The sequence below is a fragment of the Podarcis liolepis genome, assembly GCF_965112155.1.
Source record: "Podarcis liolepis genome assembly, chromosome: 8".
NCBI classification, from domain to species: domain Eukaryota; kingdom Metazoa; phylum Chordata; class Lepidosauria; order Squamata; family Lacertidae; genus Podarcis; species Podarcis liolepis.
In genome coordinates this window covers 1409345-1431936 of record NC_139560.1, presented here as the reverse complement: position 1 = coordinate 1431936, position 22592 = coordinate 1409345, and the positions used below count along the sequence as shown (strand labels likewise).

The following is a 22592-nucleotide window of genomic DNA, read 5'->3' as shown; positions in this document are numbered from 1 at the left end:
ACAAATTCCAGATCCGCTGGTCCAGGAGTTCTGAAATATACTCAGAGTCAAGAGTGGATTTCATGCTCTTTATTCAGCTCATAGTGGTGAGGAGGAATGGAAGTTCCCCCAGGATGTCTGCTTTATATACATTATTTACGCAATGGGCCCCACGTGATTGGCTAATTCCGGGATTCACCTGTAGGCCAATCAGGTTGTGGATTCACTTCCACCTGGAGCTGGATTGGGTGGCTCCTGCGGACCAATCAGACTGCTGCATTCTGGATCCTATTCAACTCAGTACATAACAAGTTCCTTCTCTCCTCCTCTCTCTCCCACCTTCAGGTGCCTACAGTGCCAGCCCTGGCATTGAGCTCATCCGCCAGGATGTGGCTCACTTCATTGAGCGTCGGGACGGCGGAATCCCCTCCAGGGCGGAAAACATCTTCCTGTCTACAGGCGCCAGCGATGCGATTGTGGTATGGGGGGGGGCGCAGCTCTTGCTTGGGGCTAGAGAGTGAGCGAGGGCATGAAGTGGGGTGGCGAGGTTTGGTTGCAGGATCGGGGCTGCTCCATCAACCCCACCACCACCACTGCCTCTGAGACTCCCTCTTGGTCTTCTCCTTAGACGATCCTGAAGCTGCTGGTCTCAGGGGAGGGGCGCTCCCGTACGGGGGTGATGATTCCCATTCCTCAATACCCGCTTTACTCCGCCGCTTTGGCCGAACTCAACGCCGTGCAGATCAACTACTACCTGGACGAGGACAAATGCTGGGCCCTGGACATCGGGGAGCTGCGGAGGGCGCTGAAAGATGCTCGCCAGCACTGCCAGCCCCGTGCCCTCTGCATCATCAACCCGGGCAACCCCACCGGTAGGTCCCCGAAGCTCAGGGTACCCCCGCTGCAGGGGCAGCCTTGGGCGGTATTGTTGTAAACAAAAATCTGCCCTTTTCCCCGTATGGGGTACCAAGAGCCCATATAGAGTCCTTACGCATGAGAAAATAACAAAGGCCAAGCAGAGAATATTGCTAGTAAGCCTGATCTTTATTGATCTGTTGCAACAGGGTCCTCACTCACCACACGCAGGAAGGAGGAGGAACCCCGAACAATGGCACGCAAGGCCTTATATAGATATTTTAAATTCCCTGCCCTGGAGCTCAAGACCACACCTCCATACATCATACATGCATCACAGAAAGGGTGTAACCCAAGACCACCCCCAGATACATCATACCTACATCACAGAAAAGGTGGTCTACAGCAGAAATCTGAGTGCATTGTTTATCTCGTCTGACAGGGTACCTGTTTAATGGTCACTTGGATTGCCTGGGGAGCCTGGCCAGTCTTTTGTAATGATAAATACTTAGTTCCTGAGCCAGGTCACAGACTCACACCCTATTCGTATCTTAAATGTGCCCTTAAGACAGGATTTGTGAAGGAAAAGACAATGGGGAGGCTTTTCCATTTTCCTTTGACCTTGCAGAGAAAACATTTGGGAATCAAAATGGTTCCAGGTTGGCCTTCCTGTGCTGATCTATGTACGTGCTTGGTTGGTACACTTAGGAACATTTAACATGTATCTAAGACCTCAAAATTCCTATCACAGTATGGCGCCCAGTGGAGAGCAGAGCATCTCCCCCTGCAAACTTCTCTTTGTCTCCTCTCCTCTCGCCTCAGGGCAGGTCCAGAGTCGCCAGCGCATTGAAGACGTCATCCGCTTTGCCTGGGAGGAACAGCTCTTCCTCATGGCTGATGAGGTGAGACTTTGGGACCCTCACAATCAAAGGCAGTGATGATTAGGAAGAACTTCCTGACAGTAAGAGCTGTTCGACAGTGGAATTTGCTGCCAAGGAGTGTGGTGGAGTCTCCTACTTTGGAGGTCTTTAAGCAGAGGCTTGACAACCATATGTCAGGAGTGCTCTGATGGTGTTTCCTGCTTGGCAGGGGGTTGGACTCGATGGCCCTTGTGGTCTCTTCCAACTCTATGATTCTGTGATTCTATGATTCTGCACACCAGTTGCTGGTCCCACTTGCGGGTTTCGCAACAGAGGCACTGGGAGGACAGGATGGTAGACTAGGTGGGCCTGATCCAGCATCCAGGCCCTTCTCATGTTCTTGTGCATCCCTCTTGCTCCGTTGACTCATTGGGCCAAGGTCAGGTGGTCTCTCTTCTGGGAAATGGGCTGGAATGAGAGAGGCCAAGGCAGAACATCTGTACTCTGGTTCATCAAGACTCCTTGCTCCAAGATGTCCTGGAAACTGTGCCAGTGCCTTAGAGACCCCCCCTTTCCTCTTGGCCCCTTGGCCTCATTTACTTACTCACTCACTTACTTATTTAACTTAGTAGTTGCTCGTCCCCCAAAGGTCCCCAAAATATATTCGTAAACATGATAACATTGGGGAACAGAACTGGGAGGAATCATATAACACATTGCTATTTCATATAACATACAACTTACGGGAAAACAAGAGCGAGCCACCAGCCCCATAAATGGTAGCAAATGACATTAACAATATTCAAACAATGAGCAAAACAGGGGTGTGGGTGGGTGTGGGGGACTCCCTGGTCCTGAATGGGGTGACTGTGCCCCCGAAGGACCAGGTGCACAGCCTGGGAGTCATTTTGGGGGCTCAGGTCAATTCTGTGTCCAGGGCGGTTGTCTACCAGCTCCATCTGGTACGCAGGATGAGACCCTCCCTGCCCGCAGTCTGTCTCGCTAGAGTGGTGCATGCTCTGGTTATCTCCCGCTTGGACTACTGCAATGAGCTCTATGTGGGGCTACCTTTGAAGGTGACCCAGAAACTACAACTAATCCAGAATGCAGCAGTGAGACTTGTGACTGGGAGCGGCCGCCGAGACCATATAACACTGGTCTTGAAAGACCTACACTGGCTCCCAGTACATTTCTGAGTGCAATTCAAAGTGTTGGTGCTGACCTTTAAAGCCCTAAGCGGCCTCGGTCCAGTAGATCTGAAGGAGCGTCTCCACCCCCATCGTTCTGCCCGGACACTGAGGTCCAGCTCCAAGGGCCTTCTGGCGGTTCCCTCGCTGCGAGAAGCCAAGTTACAGGGAACCAGGCAGAGGGCCTTCTTGGTGATGGCACCCGCACTGTGGAACGGAAGCTAAACAGCCATGTTTAGGGAAGCTTTTAATGTTTAATAGGTTATTGTATTTTAGTGTTCTGTTGGAAGCCGCCCATTATTATCATTGATGCTCGGGCGCCAACCCTGTGCCCCTTCCACCCCCAAGGTCTACCAGGACAATGTTTACGCCGAGGGATCCCAGTTCCACTCCTTCAAGAAGGTGCTCTTTGAGATGGGGCCCAAGTACTCGGGCAGCGTGGAGCTGGCCTCCTTCCACTCCATCTCCAAGGGCTTCATGGGCGAGTGAGTAGCCTCTTCTGCTGCACTGCCTGGGGGATAGCCTCTTCTGCCTCCTGTGAAATGGAAAGAGGGGAGAGTCTGGCTTCTTCCCTGGCTTAAAATCTCCTGCCTAATATGCCTAATGCAGCCAGGAAGAGTCGGGTGGATATTTTAATATTTACGGTCTGGCCAATCTTACTGCACAGTTTTGCCCACTTCCTTATGTCGTCAGGTGCGGCTTCCGAGGTGGTTACATGGAAGTGATTAACATGGACCCCTTAGTGCAGCAGCAGCTGAGCAAGCTTGTCTCTGTGCGCCTCTGCCCGCCAGTGACTGGGCAGATCCTCCTGGATGTTGTTGTGAATCAGCCTCAGCCAGGAGACCCTTCCTACCAACAGTTCTGCCAGGTGAGTAAAACGGGGGCTGGCGGTGCATTGAGAGGAACTGGGGAATTTTGGGATCACCGCCAATTACAAATTGTTGTTTAGTCGTGTCCAACTCTTCGTGACCCCCTGGACCAGAGCACGCCAGGCCCTCCTGTCTTCCACTGCCTCCCTCATGCTGGTAGCTTCGAGAACACTGTCCCACCATCTCGTCCTCTGTCGTCCCCTTCTCCTTGTGCCCTCCATCTTTCCCAGCATCAGGGTCTTTTCCAGGGAGTCTTCTCTTCTCATGAGGTGGCCAAAGTAATGGAGCCTCAGCTTCAGGATCTGTCCTTCCAGTGAGCACTCAGGGCTGATTTCCTTCAGAATGGAGAGGTTGGATCTTCTTGCAGTCCATGGGACTCTCAAGAGTCTCCTCCAGCACCAGAATTCAAAAGCATCCATTCTTCGGCAATAGAAACTGCCAATATTGTCATGCCTTTAGAACTGTGGTTCCCTAAGTGGGTGGTAGTGCCCCCTGCTGGTGATTCCTGGGTTGGGGTGCACTAAGAGGCAAGTGGGCAGCAGGGGGCAGTGGAGGTGTAAATGACTATCGGGATTTTGAAAAGCTGGTGGATTAGCTGAATGCCAGCTGTGCTAGTGGTGAACAAGCACTCGCCCCCCCATCACATGTTGGCAAGCAGAGAGGTGAGGCCACATCAGTCTAAGAACTCTCCCATTTTGCCAAGTCACCTGCATGGAGATGTCTTTGGGCCAGCAGGTAAAAGGTAAAGGTATAGGACCCCTGGACGGATAAGTCCAGTCAAAGGCGACTATGGGGTTGTGGCGCTCATCTCGCTTTCAGGCTGAGGGAGATGGCGTTTGTCCACAGACAGCTTTCCATGTGATGTGGCCAGCAGGACTAAACCGCTTCTGGCACAACGGAACACCATGATGGAAGCCAGAGCGCACAGAAATGCCGTTTACCTTCCCGCTGCAGCCGTACCTATTTATCTACTTGCACTGGTGTGCTTTGGAACTGCTAGGTCGGCAGGAGCTGGGACAGAGCAATGGGAGCTCGTTCTGTTGTGGGGATTCTAACCACCAACCTTCCGATCAGGAAGCCCAAGAGGCTCAGTGGTTTAGACTTTGTTGTTGTTTAATCATTTAGTCGTGTCCGCCTCTTCGTGACCCCCTGGACCAGAGCACGCCAGGCACTCCTGTCTTCCACTGCCTCCCACAGTTTGGTCAAACTCATGCTGGTAGCTTCGAGAACACTGTCCCACCATCTCATCCTCTGTCGTCCCCTTCTCCTTGTGCCCTCCATCTTTCCCAACATCAGGGTCTTTTCCAGGGAGTCTTCTCTTCTCATGAGGTGGCCAAAGTATTGGAGCCTCAGCTTCAGGATCTGTCCTTCCAGTGAGCACTCAGGGCTGATTTCCTTCAGAATGGAGAGGTTTGATCTTCTTGCAGTCCATGGGACTCTCAAGAGCCTCCTCCAGCACCAGAATTCAAAAGCATCCATTCTTTGGCGATCAGCCTTCTTGATGGTCCAGCTCTCACTTCCATACATCACTACTGGGAATGTTGAATGGTTTCTTTAAATGTAAAGGTTCATCATTGTTCCACTCCATGTGTATGTCTTTAAGGGGCCAGAGCAAGGGCCAGAGCAAACTAACGAGACCCAGCTTTACAGCTGTGAACCATAGCAGGTGCTGCTGAGTTGTACTGATTAAACTGTGTCAGGAATTGGGTAGAGTATATAAGGAGCAGCACCTAGCTCTCCCATTACCCTGGGGGATGGGTTGGTGGTTGGGTCATGTTTGTTTGTTAATGTATTTAGTGTAAATGGAGTTTTTGTTTTTCTTATTAAAACCTTCTTTAAGTTATTTTTGAGTCCTTTCTTTTTAATGCATGATCTCCCCAGCAAGCTCTCTGCAGCGTCACTATACTGCAAAAAGCCAACAGGGAAAACCATGGCTTGAACTATACGGACCTTTGTTGGCAAGGTGATGTCTCTGCTTTTTAAGATGCTGTCTAGGTTTGCCATCGCCTTTCTCCCAAGGAGCAGGCGTCTTTTAATTTCGTGACTGCTGTCACCATCTGCAGTGATCATGGAGCCCAAGAAAGTGGTTTAGACTAGGGGCGTACGTAGTGGGGGGTGGAGGGGGCGGGTCGCCCCAGATGCCACTCTGGAGGTGTGTGTGTGACAAGATGGCCCCTGCCTCCCCCCAGCTGTGGAGCATCCGAGGGTGTGTGCAGTCAGTATCGGCGCTGCTCGTGCGGCGTCCATACGGGAGTTTGTATAGGCTGCCTCTCACATGGTGACTGTACAGGCTGCCGTGCATGCGCACTCCGTATAGACGTTGCGTGTGCCCCACTGGGTGGTGTGTCCTGCCCCAGGTACCAAAGAGAGTTCCTCCGTCACTGGTTTAGACCACAGTGCCACCTGTGTCCCTATTTGGGCCTGTAGGGGTGAGAGATGAATTGTGGCCATTCATGGCCCCTTCCTGGTTCCTTTCCTCCACCCTCTGACCTGGAGGGTCTCTCTTCCTCCTCACGCTGCAGGAAAAGCAGGCCGTGCTGAGCTCTCTGGCCCAGAAGGCGCAGCTCACGGAAGAGACCTTGAACCGAGCGCCTGGGATCCGCTGCAACCCCGTGCAGGGGGCCATGTATGCCTTCCCCCGAATTCATCTCCCACCCCAGGCTGTGCAAGAGGCACAGGTAAGGCCACACCTCCACCTGGGGCTTCAGGATCCTCTTTCCAGGGAGGGGCCAGGACTCGGGCAGGACAGATGCTAGGCGTGCAGAAGAGAGCTGCAAGTTTGAGCCCCGGCCTCTCCAGCCGGAAGGATCTCTTTGCCACAAAACGTTTCATTGCTTTCGCCACATTTATCTATTCATGCAAATATTTGTATATCGCAGCATCACTTTAAAAGGTATATCAAAGCGGTTGGCAGCAATAAAAACATAAATCCATGCAATAAAACTGCAAAGAGGTTAAACCATGCATCATTTAAGAGTTGTGGCAGGGTGGCTTCTCAATTGCCAGCCCAAGCCTGGCAGAATAGAAGATGTCTGCTGAATCTCTAGGGGCAGAGATTTCCACAGGACAGGCCTGGAGACATTTCTTCTTGTTGTTCCATGAGCCTCACCATGGGCTTGGGTTGACCAGGTACCTTTTTGGAAGTTGTGTGTCTTTGATTCTTTGTCCTGCCTGGCACTAACCTTCCAGAACTTGGCTGCCCATCTCCAGAGCACTGAGCTCCACTAGCTTCCAAGCTGGTAGCATCCCATTTCCACCTCTCCAGAACATGGACTGGCTCCCATCTCCCAGCCCCCCCCCCCAAAGCATCTCCATGCCACTAGCTCTTGTCTCCCCCTTCCCTTCTCCCAGGCCCTGGGCCAGGCGCCAGACATGTTCTTCTGCCTGAAGCTTCTGGAGGAGACGGGCATCTGTGTCGTGCCAGGAAGTGGCTTTGGCCAGAAGGAAGGGACCTTTCACTTCAGGTAAAGACCCTCTTGGCTCCCTGTGGTCTCTCTTCACTCCTGGGACTCCAGGTGGGCTCTCAGGCTCTCACCTCCATCGTTCAGCCTTGACACTGAGGTCCAGTGCCGAGGGCCTTCTGGCGGTTCTCTCCCTGCGAGAAGCCAAGTTACAGGAAACCAGGCAGAGGGCCTTCTTGGTGGTGGCACCTGCCATGTGGAACGCCCTTCCTTCAGATGTCAAAGAAATAAACAACTGTCTGACGTTTAGAAGACATCTGAAGACAGTCCTCTTTAGGGAAGCTTTTAATGTTTAATAGACCAAGCGGGAGATAACCAGAGCATGTACCACTCTGGCAAGACAGTCCACGGGCAGGTAGGGTCTCATCCTGCGTACCAGATGGAGCTGATAAACTGCTGCCCTGGACACAGAATTGACCTGCGCCTCCATGGACAGCTGTGAGTCCAAAATGACTCCTAGGCCACGCACCTGGTCCCCTCCTTTGAAAAAGGATTTGACACATTCATGGAGGAGGAAGAGAGAGCTACTGGTGGCTTTGAGCCCTGATGGCAATGTTTCTGCCTCCACAGTCAGAGGCAGCCAGGCTTCTGAGTCCCAGTTGCTGGAAGGCTCCAGTGCTCAGGTCCTGCTGACAGGGTCCCAGTCTTGCTTGCACATGAGAAAGAGAGGGTTGCCTCTGTCAGGGGATGGGCGGACACTGTGCTCCTTGCGTCTCTTCCAGCTCTGCACTCCCATGAGCCAGTGTGGTGTAGTGGTTAAGAGCTTCCCTGCTCCGCCACATGCAGCCAGGGCCTTGCAGAGCCAGGCAGAGGCCCAGGCCAGGTAGATAATGTGCCCCCCCTTTTACCTTGGGGATAACTGAAGTCCTATAAATAAGTAAGTATATTGTTATGTACTGAGTTGAATAGGATCCAAAATGCAGCAGTCTGATTGGTCCTAGAACAATAGGATTCAGAATGCAGCTGTCTGATTGGTCCTAGAAGAATAGGATTCAGAATGCAGCTGTCTGATTGGTCCTAGAAGAATAGGATTCAGAATGCAGCAGTCTGATTGGTCCTAGAACAATAGGATTCAGAATGCAGCTGTCTGATTGGTCCTAGAAGAATAGGATCCAGAATGCAGCAGTCTGATTGGCTCACAGGAGCCACCCAATCCAGCTCCAGGTGGAACTGAATCCGCAACCTGATTGGCCTACAGGTGAATCCCGCAACCGTGTAAATAACGTATATAAAGCAGACATTCTGGGGGAACTTCCATTCCTCCTCACCACTATGAGCTGAATAAAGAGCATGAAATCCACACTCGACTCCCGAGTATATTTCATACATGAATAATTTTCACAAAAGTTATGCTGACAAATCATTTTATTTTAAGATGTGAACCGTATCTGCATATAAAGACAAAATGGAAAATATAGATAAATATGCTGACCGAGGCCCCCTTTGGAATCGGAGGCCCGGGCCAAGTGCCCATATGCCCCCCCCCATCTGGGCCTGCATGCAGCTGCCGGGTGACCTTGGGCCAGTCACACTTCTCTGAAGTCTCTCAGCCCCACTCACCTCACAGAGTGCTTGTTGTGGGGAGGAAGGGAAAGGAGATTGTTAGCTGTTTTTGAGACTCCTTCGGGTAGCGATAAAGCGGAATATCAAATCCAAACTCCTCTTCTAACTCTTCTTCTTCTCTCAACCTCTCCTTTCTCGCCCTTGCTCTGCCCCAGAATGACCATCCTGCCACCCCTGGAGAAGCTGAAGGTTGTCTTGCAGAAGATGAGCCAGTTCCACGCCAAATTCACCCAGGAATATTCTCAGCTCCAGCTGCTGGGCAGCAGCCAGAAGACCGCAGAGAAGCAGGGGCATTAGGGTGGGGGCTCTTGCCCGAATCTCCTCCCTGCCTTCATGCCACTGCCAGTGGGACGCCCGGCCCAGAAGGCACGGTCTGGAACTGGGATCAACTCTGCTTTCCAGAGAGCAGCCTCTGCCGCACTTCAGAGCCCCTCTTAATAGCTCGTTCCCATAGACAAGGCCTCAGTGTACTGGGAGGGGGAATGGGCACAACCCCCTTTCCCTTGGCTCACGATGCCATCTCTGCCATGCCTCCTCAGAGAGAAGAGCCTTCACAGCTTCCCAGTCTGGCTTCTCTGCCCTCCAGATGGACAAGAGGGTGGGTGGCAGAGAAGGGGCGGCAGTGGGGTGTCTCTGGGGTGAGCAGAATGAGCAGTGGGGCAGGTGTCAAGCCCCCCAAAGTCACCTTCTGCCTGGACTTTGAGCCCTGATGTAGACCTGACACAATTCCCTCTGTGATCGGAGGGGGGTGGGATAGCTGAGGGTCTATTAAAGCCCCCATGATAAACCAGAGCCGCCTCCAGACTGTCACTGGGGGGCTTTCCAGACTGCTGCCATTTTAGGGTGGGATTCAGTCCTGTGCCGGCAAATCCTGGTTGTAAAACTGGAGCGGATTTGGCGCTTCTGCCCTCCCAAGAAAAGCTTGTCTTTTTGCAGGAAGGGAAGTGGTGGGGAAATGGTGTGGAGCGTGGGAGAACTGTTGCTTGGTGCAACATCATTTAACTTCCCTGCAAGCCTGGGGCAGACAAAGTGGAACCAAGGCTCAGTCAGTGGGGTTTCTGCAGAAGGGATTCAAGAGCGGGCTGGGCATTTACTGAGGTCTGCAAAGTTAAAAGCACTCGGTTGCCCAAGCGCAACAAATCAACTTTTAAAAAGACTTTTGTGATTAGGAAAGTGATGAGAAATGTACACAAAAACACACCCTGTGACCTCCAGGTATAGGGCGGTATATAAATTCTAATAATAATAATAATAATAATAATAATAATAATAATAATAATGGTGAATACTCACTAAGCAGGTTGCCTGGAGGAATCCTAGCCTGGAGGGAGGGGGGGTCTCCCCTTCTGTGTCTTCCGGCAACTGGCATTTGAAAGCATTTACTGCCTCCAACGGTGGATTCAGAGCGTAGACATCTGGCCTAGTAGCCGTTGATAACCTGCTTCTCTGTAAATTTTATCAGTTTCTTTTAAAGCTGTCTCACTTAGCGGCCCTCCCTGCCTCTTGTGGAAGGGAGTTCCACAGTTTGCTCTGCCTGAATAAGTCCTTCCTTCTATCCTGAATCTTCTCACATTCCGCTTTCTTGGATATATAAAAAGGCAAAGGGACCCCTGACCATTAGGTCCAGTCGTGGCCGACTCTGGGGTTGCGGCGCTCATCTCGCTTTACTGGCCGAGGGAGCCGGCGTACAGCTTCCAGGTCATGTGGCCAGCATGACTAAGCCGCTTCTGGCGAACCAGAGCAGTGCACGGAAACGCCGTTTACCTTCCCGCCAGAGTGGTACCTATTTATCTACTTGCACTTTGACATGCTTTTGAACTGCTAGGTTGGCAGGAGCAGGGACCGAGCAACGGGAGCTCACCCCATGGCGGGGATTCGAACCGCCAACCTTCTGATTGGCAAGTCCTAGGCTCTGTGGTTTAACTCACAGCGCCACCCACGTCCCTTTATCGGATATATAAGTGGCTTAAACTGATGGCACAGCTTATACTGGGAAGAAGAAGACGGAAATACATTCTGTTTTTCCCTAACACATTCCATCTTTCTTCTGTCATGGAACCCAAGGTGTGGTAAGAATTCACCTGTGCGCCACGTTGTTCGTTTCCCAGGTGGGGACCAACCACCTTTTGTTTTTGTTTTTTTAAATGCTTTTTATTGATTATTCATTTCACATAAACAAACCAAATACAATAATGTTCCATAATCATATACCCACTTTCTTTCTCAACGATCTGCCGATCACTGACTTCCCTCCCTCCCTCCCTCCCTCCCTCCCTCCCTCCAGCAGGTTCTCTTACTCCAATTCCCTTTCCACAGTTTCGTAATAATTTCCCAACCACGTCATAAGATTTATTTCAGCCCTACTAGAGTCTTCAGACTTCTACGGTTATTACTTATATAGTCCACAAATTTACTCCACTCTCTTCGGAACTTTGTTTCCTCCTGGTTGCGGATCCTGTAGGTCAGTTTTGCTAATTCCGCAATTCCGCTAATTCGACCACCTTCGTCTGCCACTCCTCCACTCTTGCTAGCTCCTGTACTTTCCATTTTTGGGCTAACAAGGTTCTAGCAGCAGTCGTAGCATACATAAATAATATTTGGTTTATTTTTTCCATTTCCTCTCCCATCAAGCCGGAACAACCACTTTTTGAATAAACTACAGAACCAAGGAAACTATTTCCAAGTCCAGAGTCCAGATTTAGGGACCCAGTGTTTATTATAGCTATGGCAATAGGGCAGAGCTCACTCAACGTGCCAGTTGAGAAAAGTTGATATACCGTATTTTTCGCTCTATAAGACGCACCAGTCCATAAGATTCACCTAGTTTTTGGAAGAGGAAAACAGAAATTAAAAAATTCGGAATCCCATCACTGGCTGTCCTGACTTATGGGATATCCATGCGCAGCCTCTCCTGGGCAAGGGGAGCCTTCATCCCCTGCCGGGGAGAGGCTGTGCATGGCTAAGGCTCCCCCAAGAGCCGTGCTCCCTTTAAAGAGCACGCGGAGGGTGTGTGCGGCTCTTGGGGGCTTTTGCGGGAGGTGGAGCCACGCGCTAAGCCAGAAGCCAAGACAGCAAATGGGATCGCTCCTTACAGAGCTCCACAGAGAACTTCATGAAAAGCTTCTAGCCATCTTCATTCAGGGCCATAGAACAGCCTATCAGAATGTGAGCAATATTTCTACATCTGCCTTGATTATCTTCAATAAATCTATGTACAAGGGCTTTGTGGAGTTTTGTTAATACTATCCAGAAAGAGAGAGGAATCTGCAGACAGAACACCCGCTATGTTATTCTGTGGAACATGTGTGTGTTCTCAAACACCCCGAAACGTAAAGGAGTGATAGAAGCAGCCATTTCCCAATACCTGTGGATATTTCAGTCGTTTTCAGAAGAAATTGGGCCACCGTCTCTGAGCGCTGCATGAACTCAGCATTTATCACTTCCTATAAAAAGAAAAGCAGAAAAGAGGAGTGTCTCTTACCCCAAATGAGGCCAGGGTAAAAGCAACTGCAATATTTTAAGACAGAATATTTATTGATTTATTTCATAACATTTATGCACCACTAAATTGTAAAAACACCCCACAAAGCAGTTGACAAAGAAAAGAAAAGAAAAAGATTGTAAAACTGCAAAGCCCCCCATTTTTTTTTAATATTCAAGCATAAAACCGGTAAAACTAAAAACTAGACGAAAACACACAAGCGTTTGAAATATCTGGGCTGGTTTGTTTAAAAAAAGTTAAAATTTTTCAGCATGCATTGAAAAGGGTACTGTTTATGTACTGAGTTGAAAGGATTCAAAATGCAGCAGTCTGTTGGTCCTAGAACAATAGGATCCAGAATGCAGCAGCCTGATTGGTCCACAGGAGCCACCCAATCCAGCTCCAGGTGGAAGTGAATCCGCAACCTGATTGGCCTACAGGAGAATCCCGGAATTAGCCAATCACATGGGGCCCATTGTGTAAATAATGTATATAAAGCAGACATTCTGGGGGAACTTCCATTCCTCCTCACCACTATGAGCTGAATAAAGAACATGAAATCCACTCTCGACTCTCAGGTAAGTTATATATATATAATTTACCTGACATGCACGACAGCTGTGTCCACACTAGAGCATAAATACATGTTCCTGTGGGTCATGGCTTCTGCTGAGCACTACCTCCCTCTTTCCTGTCCCCACTGGTGGGCAGTGCCGGGTGGGAGCTCCTCACACACTTTGGGGCCCCCTCTCTGCCCTGTGCCCCATGGCGCCAGCCAGGATGAGGTGTGAGTGGCAGGATTTGTCCCAGGAGGACGTGTCGTGTTCCCAGTGGGGTGGGTGTGAAGACACCCTGAGCAGCTGGGCCAAACATCTCCCCCACCTGAGCATGGAGGGGGGGGGGCTAACAGTGTTTTTAATAACAACAGTCAAAGAAATAAGTCACTGCTGAGGTGCCGCCCCAGTTGTGATGCCCAAAGAGTTTGTGGTGACGCGTCCACAGCTGCTCCCATTGGCTGGGGGCTGTCTATGATGTCACTAAGGCACCTGTCCGTTGCCTGGCTATAAAGGTGGCCTCTCCCTCTTCCCAGCCCAGACCTCAGTGGGCAGCGCCTGTGGCACTCGGGTCTCCCTCCTCATGGATGCAAAATGGCAGGAGGAAGGAGGCACTCATCACGCAATGGGATGCTGAGGAACAGGGAGAAGGCAAGTTCGCTTGCTGGGTGGGATCGCAGCTTGAAGGCAGCTGATTCTCACAGTCAGAAGCCGGCAGGTGTTGGTGGCTGGTGGAGTTTGCAGTCAGAAGCCAGCGGGTGCCGTAAGGTGCTGCAGATGTCAGCTGGCTGAAGGTCACCTTTGGAAGTCAGTTGGCAGAAGCTGTGTGGATATTCATGACTTGAAGCTGGGTGTGTGTATGTGTGTGGGAATGCAGAGCGGTTGGTGAGTGAATGCGTCCACAGACATTCCTCACGGGATGGCAGATGGCGTGTGTCTGTGAGTGCAAATGGGAGGTTTCGAATGGTGTGTGTCTGCGTGTGTGAATGGGAACATTTGGACATGGTCCAGGTAAGTAGTGCTTGTGGCTGGGAAATACGTGCTCAGAGGGTGGCAGATGCCATCCTCTGGGCACAGGGTGAATGGAACCAGTGGATATTCATGGATAGAAACCAGCGGAAGTTGACCAGGACGTCCGGGGTGAAGTTGCCAGGCAGCAGCCAGTGGAGGGTCTGGCTGAGGCTGCTGGACAGAGGCCATCCCACTCAACGTGTTGTTTGCCTTTCAGGAAGCCGGTGCGGTTTCCCCCAAGACGGATCATGAAAGTAATGAAGAGAACAGCAGGACTGAAGCAAGGCAGTTTATTTTCCTAAATAAATGCTTTTTAAAAAAAAGCAAAACTGTGTCTGACTGGTTTCATATAAAACAAATGCAATGCTAAGTTTCTAAATGCATACATGTTTCAAGTAATAATAATAATATAATAAAATTTTATTTATATCCCGCCCTCCCCAGCCGAAGTCGGGCTCAGAGCGGCTAACAACGTGTGATATTTTATTGTATTTTTGGTTTCTATGGAAGCCACCCAGAGTGGCTGGGGAGACCCAGCCAGATGGGCGGGGTATAAATAATAAATTATTATTATTATTATTATTATTATTATTATTATTATTATTATTATTAACAACAGTAAAAGTAACACAGTTTACATAAAATCATCAATTAATTGAAATACATTCTAAAATCAATTCATTCTAAAATCAATTCAGAATCAAGTTACCGTATTTTTCGCTCTATCAGACGCACTTTCCCCCCCTAAAAAGTAAGGGGAAATGTGTGTGAGGCTTATGGAACGAATGCAGGCGGGAGGCTCTGCTCAGCGCTCCCTTTAAAGAGCCACGTGGAGCATGTGTGCGGCTCTTGGGGGCTTTTCCCCAAGGGATTAAAAAATTTATTTCTTCTTGTTTTCCTCTTCCAAAAACTAGGTGCGTTTTATGGTCTGGTGCATCTTATAGAGTGAAAAATATGGTATGGCAACCATTGGACTAGAGTTTTATGAGGATTGCCAAAGGAGGGGGTCAGACTGTGCCTTGGCCAAAGGCCTGATGGAACAGCTCTGTCTTGCAGGCCCTGCGGAAAGATGTCAAGTCCCGCAGGGCCCTGGTCTCTTGGGACAGAGCGTTCCACCAGATCGGAGCCATACCCGAAAAAGCCCTGGCTCTGGTTGAGGCCAGCCTAACCTCCCTGTGGCCCGGGACCTCCAAGATGTTTTTATTTGAAGACCGTAAGTAGTGTTCTTTCTTGCCCCCTCCCATGGGGGATTGTGCAGCTGTTTCTGTAGTTGCCAATGGCTACGATGATGTCAAAGTGTAATGGCTACGATGATGCTAAAGTTTCTGTGATGTCACAAACAGACATGGATCGCTGAAAGGAAAAGCTGGAGGGGTAGGGATAGAAAGACAGGGTGAGAAAGTATGGAGAACCAGATGCCTCTGAAAGAAGACTGGACAAATTCATGGATTCAGTGGGTGCCAGAAGGTGCTGCAGATGTCAGCTGGCTGAAGGTCACCATTGGAAGTCAGTTGGCAGAAGCTGTGTGGAGATTCATGGCCTGAAGCTGGTGTGTTTGTGTGTGTTTATGAATGGAGAGCGGCTGGTGAGCGAATGCGTCCACAGACATTCTTCATGGGATGGCGTGTGTCTTTGTATGCGAAGGGGAGCCTTCGGACGTGGTCAAGGTGAACAGTCCTTGGGTCTGGGAAATGCATGTTCCGTATGTTAAGTCTGCAAGCTGTGCATATTCTGTCAACTTAACATATAGAAGAAGAGAACAAGAACATATGTTTGAAGGAGACTGGAAAACGTTGACTGAATATATGGGGAATAACTGTGTACACATTTCTCGTTGACACTATGCCTGACCTGACACATAGAATCATAGAATCCTAGAGTTGGAAGAGACCACAAGGGCCATCGAGTCCAACCCCCTGCCAAGCAGGAAACACCATGTTGACCAGCTGATAATTGTGGTTTGATACTGATCCACTTTCCCCTTCTCCTACTTCCCTTTCCCTGCCCTCAGCTTCCCCATTCCTTTTCTGGTTCTCCTGGGACACCCACAGGATGACCTTCCTCTTCTGCAGGGGTGAAACGAGGCTTTCTTTCACCCGGGTCAAAGACTCAGTTTGGCATCCCCTCACACACACATTATATTATTATTATTATTATTAGTAGTAGTAGTAGTAGTAGTTGAAGAAGAAGAAGAAAATGTGATAATGATCAGGCGCATACCAGTGAGTAAGCCCTATTGAACTCAGTGAGACTTACCATACTTCTTAGTAGTAAAGGCTTGCACTTTAAGGCTCTAAAGAATAAAACAAAACAAAACAAAACAAACAAAACAATAAATACTCCACAGGTTTCCTTGAAAAATTACTGGCTGCTGAACCAAGAAGAGCTCTCGGACCCAGGGATATTAATTGGTACACAATGCAATCAAAATATGGGTCAAGCAAAAGTGTGGTGCACCCTAAGTTATGTCTATTAATTTAAATGATAGCTCTGAGTAAAACCTAGTTGACTACCATGAAGTATTTTTTTTCCTGAAGTCGTGTTAAAAGTCCGTTAGGTCTCAGCATAAAGAAGCAAGTCTGAATATGAATTAGATTTGCAGTACAGACTGCCTGAATTCACCTTCCTGCCCTGGCGGCTACCATATTTTTTCATGTATAAGACGCGCCCACATATAAGACTCCAAATTGAGAAAATGGAGGGAGATTGTATCCGTGTATAAGATGACCCACAATTTTGAACCTATTTTTAAAATTAAAAAAACCCTAGTCTTATACACAGAAAAGTACGGCATCTCTTGAGGCTGTCTGCCAACCTTTTCTCTTGGGCCCAGAGTCCTCAGCTCCCTTGGCCAGAGCAGCTGCCCCTCTAGACATCTCTGACAGTCGCTCAACAAGGCAGGGAGCTTCACATCAGGAATGCCGTCCTGCCAACCTCACGGTTCAGGCAAGAGACCCCAAGCGCATAAAATTCAAATCTTTCATACATTTCCCTACATAGAATCACAGAATTTGGGAGTTGGGTCATCTCAAGGAAAGCATCTATGGCAGATGTCCATCCGACCTCTGCTTAGAAGCCTCCAGAGGAGGAGAGTCCACGTGTTACATGTCTGCAGTTACACTGGCTCCGTGTTTATTCATTCTTCCCCCCTCTTATCTTCTCAGCAGCCGGAGTTTCTAATCAGCGCCATGCTCTCGCCAACTGAACGGTCTCCTGCCCCCCCCTCAACCTTTTGCCTTAGTTTCCAGGTTCCCCATTTTAAGGGCCACCCAACCACAGATTTAATCACACATCTACTACACCTCACTGACTTCCCCAAACTTACTCAACCGCATATTCTTTAACATGTAACATTAGCATGCTAATGCAAGCGTTGCCATTTTTTTCGTAATTTTCCAGAACTCTCTCTTTCTCTCTCCCGCTCACTCCATTTCCATGCTGACAAGGACTGAAGAGGAACGCTTTTGCGCCACTCATGTTCCCCCGCCACGGCCATTTGAGGAAGCGCATGGAGCTCTCTGGCCAACAGGGCCCTTGATTCTTCTGAAGGCCTCCTCTCAGCATTCCTGGCTGGCTCTGAGCCCACCTTTCCCATCTTCTTACTCTTCCTGATGCTAAGAGGGAGGCAGACCCCGATGGCTCCAGCACGACCCGCTTCCTCCTCGCAGGAGGTGACTCACCTGGACTTGGCGGCTGGTCCAGGCACTCCTGGAAGGGGATTCCCAGAGCTGCAGGCCTGAATTGCCAGGTGTTGGGAAGAGCTGCAAGAAGGGAGCTTGTCTGTGGGTCAGACACAAACCCAAATCGTCTTTCCCTCCAACACACACACAGGGAGAACTCCTATTTCTCCCCAAACCAATGACCTAGAAGCTGCTCTTCTGATGGTGAACACTTGAGTCATCTTTCTTTATGGGATGGTCATATTTTACAACAACAACAACATAACAGCTTGCTGGATCGGGCCCATCTAGTCCAGCATCCTGTTCTCAAAGGGGCTGAAGAGCTGCCTGTGGGGAGCCACAAGCAGGATTTTAGCACCAGGAGGGGCAGAACTAGATGTTCGCAAACGTGGCCCCCGCCAAGGGCACCCCCCCCCAGGGCTGCCGAAATCATGGTACTTCGCCTGAACTTTCTTTAATTTGTCCTGAGTCTTTTGGGGTTTTTGATGATTGCAGAGGTATTGCTCAAGACCTGTTTATCAGTGGTGTGCAAGGCTTACTTGGGCAAACCTAGCCTTGTGTAAGACTTCAGTGTTGAACTTTTTAAATAAGAATGGAAATGTCTCCCCCTGCCCCACCCCCAAAGCACAAGGTGTCAGTTTTGCCCACTGTGAATCATGATAACTTTTGCTCAGAATTCACTAGGGACTAGGGTCTTGGTAAGGAAATCAGTCCTGAGTGCTCACTGGAAGGACAGATCCCGAAGCTGAGGCTCCAAGACTTTGGCCACCTCATGAGAAGAGAAGACTCCCTGGAAAAGACCCTGATGTTGGGAAAGATGGAGGGCGCAAGGAGAAGCGGACGACAGAGGACGAGATGGTGGGACAGTGTTCTCGAAGCTACCAGCATGAGTTTGACCAAACTGCGGGAGGCAGTGGAAGACAGGAGGGCCTGGCGCGCTCTGGTCCAGGGGGTCACAAAGAGTCGGACACGACTAAACGACTAAACAACAGGGCCTTGGTATATGATGTAGGTTAGCAGGGTCAGTCTGGAAGCTGCATCTGTGTGGGTGGAATGTATAAGAAGAGGCTTGCAAACCAGTCTGTTTGTCAGGCAATGGCTTTGGCTGACCAGTTAAGCCCCATGATTAGCCTAATCAAAGAATTGTAGAGTTGAGGGGTCATTTAGTCCAACTGCAATGCAGGAATGCAGTTGCTCAGTGCCATGGAACAGATGGGTACCTCCTTCTGGTTTATTTCCACATATATATCACCACCCACCAGTGAGCTTGACATTGACACCAGGAAAGGTCCAAGAACAGATAATTCAGCAGTCAGTCTTTGAGAACTTAGAAAAGGATGCTGTGATTACAAAGACCCAACATAGGTTTCTCAGTGATAAGTCATGTCAGATGAACTCAATTTCTTTCTTTTGATGGAGTAACAAGCTTGGTAGATCAGGGGAATGCTGTGGACATAGCGTATCTTGATTTCAGTAAGTTCTTTGGACAAAGTCCTCCATGATATTCTTGCGAGGAAGCTGGTAAAATGTGGGTTGAACGAGGTAACTGTTGGGTGGATGTGTAGCTGGTTGGCGGATTGAACCCAAAGAGGGAGCCAGGGTGGTGTAGTGGTTAGAGCGGTGGACTCGTGATCTGGGGAACCGGGTTCGAGTCTCTGCTCCTCCACATGCGGCTGCTGGGTGACCTTGGGCCAGTCACACTTCTCTGAAGTCTCTCAGCCTCACTCACCTCACAGAGTGTTTGTTGTGGGGGAGGAAGGGAAAGGAGAATGTTAGCCGCTTTGAGACTCCTGAAGGGGAATGAAAGGTGGGATATCAAGTCCAAACTCTCTTCTCCTTAATGGTTCCTTGTCATCCTGGGGCAAAGGGACAAGTGGGGCGCCTGAAAATCACCAGCCCAAAGGAGAGCCTCGCCTGGTGACCAGCACAAACCCCTTTCCCCCTCTGGCTCTTTTTTCCTCGGGTCAAGAGTCTCCAGGAGGTCACCATGGGTGAGCTGCACTTGACCAACCCTGTTCAGGGAAGTTTTTAGTGTGCGATGTTTCCTAAATTGAGCCACCACAAATTTAGGAAAGAGGCAGAATACCAGACAGAGCTGAAGTTGATGCATCAAATGGTGAGGAGTTGTGCAACTTCACCCAAAGTGTCAACACCCAAAAGCAGAATTAAAGCAATAGATGGGAGGGCAAATGCTGGACCTCAGTTTCAGTCCTCAGCATCTTTCTGATTGGCTTGGAAGGGTACAAAACAAGCAGAGCTGCTCAAGAGGAGGTCCAGGATTCAGCTAGAAGCACAGAAGAAAGAAGCCGAGCTTGCGAACTCTTCAAGAAGGACACAAAGACTTCTGCTGGTCCCAAGAAACAGGGTCAAGGTAAGTCGAGGAGGGGAACTTCTTGCACATAATACCTGAATCCCAGAAAAGAGAGCCCAGCGCCTTATATTAGTCTGAAAGTGAGCCTTCCCTCAGTTTCTTGGAAGCACATTTAAACTCTTGGAGAACTTAAGTTCCCATAGCAGTTAATGAAAAAGATTGAAACTGACTAAAAGCTGTAGTGTAGAGATGCTGGGAAGCTCAGCCTAGTGGTTTCCCTTCCTCAGCCTTGGCCTGCCTCTGGTTCAGCCTTTGCCAACTTCATGACCTCTAGATGTTTCAGAGGACAACTCTCATCCTCTTCATGGGGCTGAGGAGAGCTGTAGCCCAAAGTAGCTGAAGGCCACCAGGCTGGCGAAGACTGCTCTGGGTTCAACACTCTGCTTCTGGTCCTGCCTCAACCCAGAGCAGTCTTTGCCAGCCTGGTGGCCTTCTAACTGCCCGTTCCCCTCTCCTTGCAGAGACCACCTGTACCTTGGCTAGGCTACCTGCGGCTAGTGGCAGTTGGCATCCAACAAAACATCACAGGTTCCCCATCCTGCTCCAATCCCTTCTCAGTCTGGTTCTCCAGGTCTTGTATTACTTCAACTGAAGCTCCACTGGTTGTTTCAGAGACATTACAAGCTCTTGCTTCTAATATCTTCTCTTTCATGGCAGCCTTCAGGGCCACACCCCACCCCATTATTTTATTTCATATTTTACTCTTTGGGGGAAGAGCCATAGCTAGATGACCCTCAGGGTCCCTTCCAACTCTACAATTCTGTGGTTCTAGGATTCAGTGACAGAGCACACAATGCTTTGACCAGACGGTCTGGGGTTCGATTCCCAGTTGGGAGAGGCCCATGTTGTGGAATCCTGGAGTCTGTGTAGACAATGCTGAGCTAGATGGAGCAATAGTGCCTGAGCTTGTGTAAGACACCTTCCAGTGCTCCTGTGTCCCCCATGCTGTTCAGGGGGAGCCAGACCCCCATGGCTCCAGCAAGCCATCTGTCTCTCATGTGCATAATAATAATTTTATTATTTCTACCCCACCCATCTGGCTGGGTTTCCCCAGCCACTCTGGGTGGCTCCCAATAGAATATTAAAAACACAATAAAACATCAAACATTAAAAGCTTCCGTAAACTGCCTTCAGATGTCTTCTAAAAGTCAGGTAGTTGTTTATTTCCTTGACATCTGGTGGGAGGGTGTTCCACAGGGTGGGCGCCACCACCAAGAAGGCCCTCTGCCTGGTTCCCTGTAACCTCACTTCTCACAATGAGGTAACCACCAGAAGGCCCTTGGACACTCCTTCAGGTCTACTGGGCCAAGGCCATTTAGGGCTTTAAAGGTTAGCACCAATGCTTAATTGAGCCCAGAAACGTCCTGGGAGCCAATGTAGGTCTTTTAGGACCGGTGTTATATGGTCTCGGTGGCCGCTCCAGTCACCAGTCTGGCTGCTGTGTTCTGGATAAGATATATGCCGTCTCTCCCAACTGCAGGATGGTCAACTTCTGGACTCTGCTGCTGGCCCTGACACTCCTGCTGGAGACGGGACAGTCCCAGAGCTACAAATCAATACCTACAGGTAAGAACTGGGGAAGCAGGGATGTCTCTGGGCCAAATCAAAACCCAGATGGTGCCTCCACAAAATGAGGAGTTCCTTTCCTCACCCTCTTGCACAGGCTATAGGTTGACATTTTGACACATGGTTATGATAAGGCGATTACCCGGGAGTCACCTCAACCCATTACGCAGGTTTGCCAATTTCCCAACAATCCATCGCAAAACACAAAAGCTGGATTGCTTTGTGGATGCCTCACACTGCCCCACAGGGGTCTTTGGACTTGTCTGCCCGTTCCCAACAGCAATGCTGGCGGACTGGCTGGCTGGGCTCCCTTGTCTGCTTGCTTGCTTGCTTACTCCGAGGCCACCTCTGCTTCTGGCACCCACCCAGCACCCCCTGACCAGCCCCAGAGACACCATTCTCCTGGAGAGCTTGAGGCCAGGGCTGCTGAAACAAACAGCTGTGCAAGCCTTTGGGGGGCAGAGATTCGAGAGGGAAGGAAAGAGGGACAGAGGCCAGTCTTGCCCGCGGCACCCCTGGCCATCCTTCAAGGCGCCCTAGGGTGCCATGGGACCACTGGACCAGATGATCCTCCAGGTTCCTTCCAACTCTACAGTTCTATGATTCTAAGTGCCGTATTTTTCGCTCCATAAGACGCACCTAGTTTTTAGAGGGGGAATGCAAGGGAAAAAATATTCTTTAAAGGGAGCGCTGAGCAGAGGCTGTATGCATCCCAGGCTCTGCTCAGCGCTCCCTTTCATGAGTCGCGTGGAGCGTGTGTGCAGCTCGTGAAAGGGAGCGCGGCTCTTGGGGGCTTTTGCGGTAGGTGGGGGAAGGGACAGAGCCGCACGCTTTGTCCCTTCCCCCACCTCCCGCAAGAGCCACACGCTAAGCCAGAAGCCAGGACAGAAAGCAAGATCGCTGCGGAGCAATCCCTCTTGCTGTTCTGGCTTATGGGATAGCCATGTGCAGCCTCTCCTGGCCAGCAGGATGAAGGCTCCCCCAAGAGCCACGCTCCCTTTAAAGAGCACGCGGAGCATGTGTGCGGCTCTGTAAAGGGAGCGCTGAGCAGAGCCTCCCACCTGCATTCGCTCCATAAGACGCACATACATTTCCCCTTACTTTTTAGGAGGGGAAAAGTGCATCTTATAGAGTGGGAAATACGGTAAGCAAACG

At 50.0% G+C, this 22592-nt stretch overlaps 2 protein-coding genes and 1 long non-coding RNA gene across 7 annotated transcripts in view; all 3 read left to right on the top strand.

Moving 5' to 3' along the window:
* The window catches only part of GPT (glutamic--pyruvic transaminase), a 33609-nt gene extending 24045 nt beyond the window's left edge, over window positions 1-9564 (top strand). For all 5 annotated transcript variants that reach the window (XM_083516783.1, XM_083516784.1, XM_083516786.1 and 2 more), the window contains 8 exons: window positions 325-458; window positions 608-851; window positions 1657-1736; window positions 3230-3366; window positions 3575-3749; window positions 6273-6428; window positions 7102-7214; window positions 8930-9564. In XM_083516783.1, the coding sequence (XP_083372909.1) occupies window positions 325-458; window positions 608-851; window positions 1657-1736; window positions 3230-3366; window positions 3575-3749; window positions 6273-6428; window positions 7102-7214; window positions 8930-9071 (1181 nt within the window). In that variant the 3' untranslated portion in view covers window positions 9072-9564. The remainder of the gene's footprint in view (window positions 1-324; window positions 459-607; window positions 852-1656; window positions 1737-3229; window positions 3367-3574; window positions 3750-6272; window positions 6429-7101; window positions 7215-8929) is intronic.
* Window positions 9565-13332: 3768 nt separating this feature from the next.
* LOC310713228 lies at window positions 13333-14149 on the top strand. Its single transcript, XR_014529116.1, has 2 exons — window positions 13333-13460; window positions 14038-14149. It is a non-coding gene; the product is annotated as an uncharacterized lncRNA (long non-coding RNA).
* A 5560-nt stretch (window positions 14150-19709) lies between these two features.
* LOC310713837 (uncharacterized protein) overlaps window positions 19710-22592 on the top strand; it is a 6350-nt gene continuing 3467 nt past the window's right edge. The window contains exons 1-2 of the mRNA XM_083518402.1: window positions 19710-19871; window positions 21352-21488. Of these exons, the coding sequence (XP_083374528.1) occupies window positions 21353-21488 (136 nt within the window). The 5' untranslated portion in view covers window positions 19710-19871; window position 21352. The remainder of the gene's footprint in view (window positions 19872-21351; window positions 21489-22592) is intronic.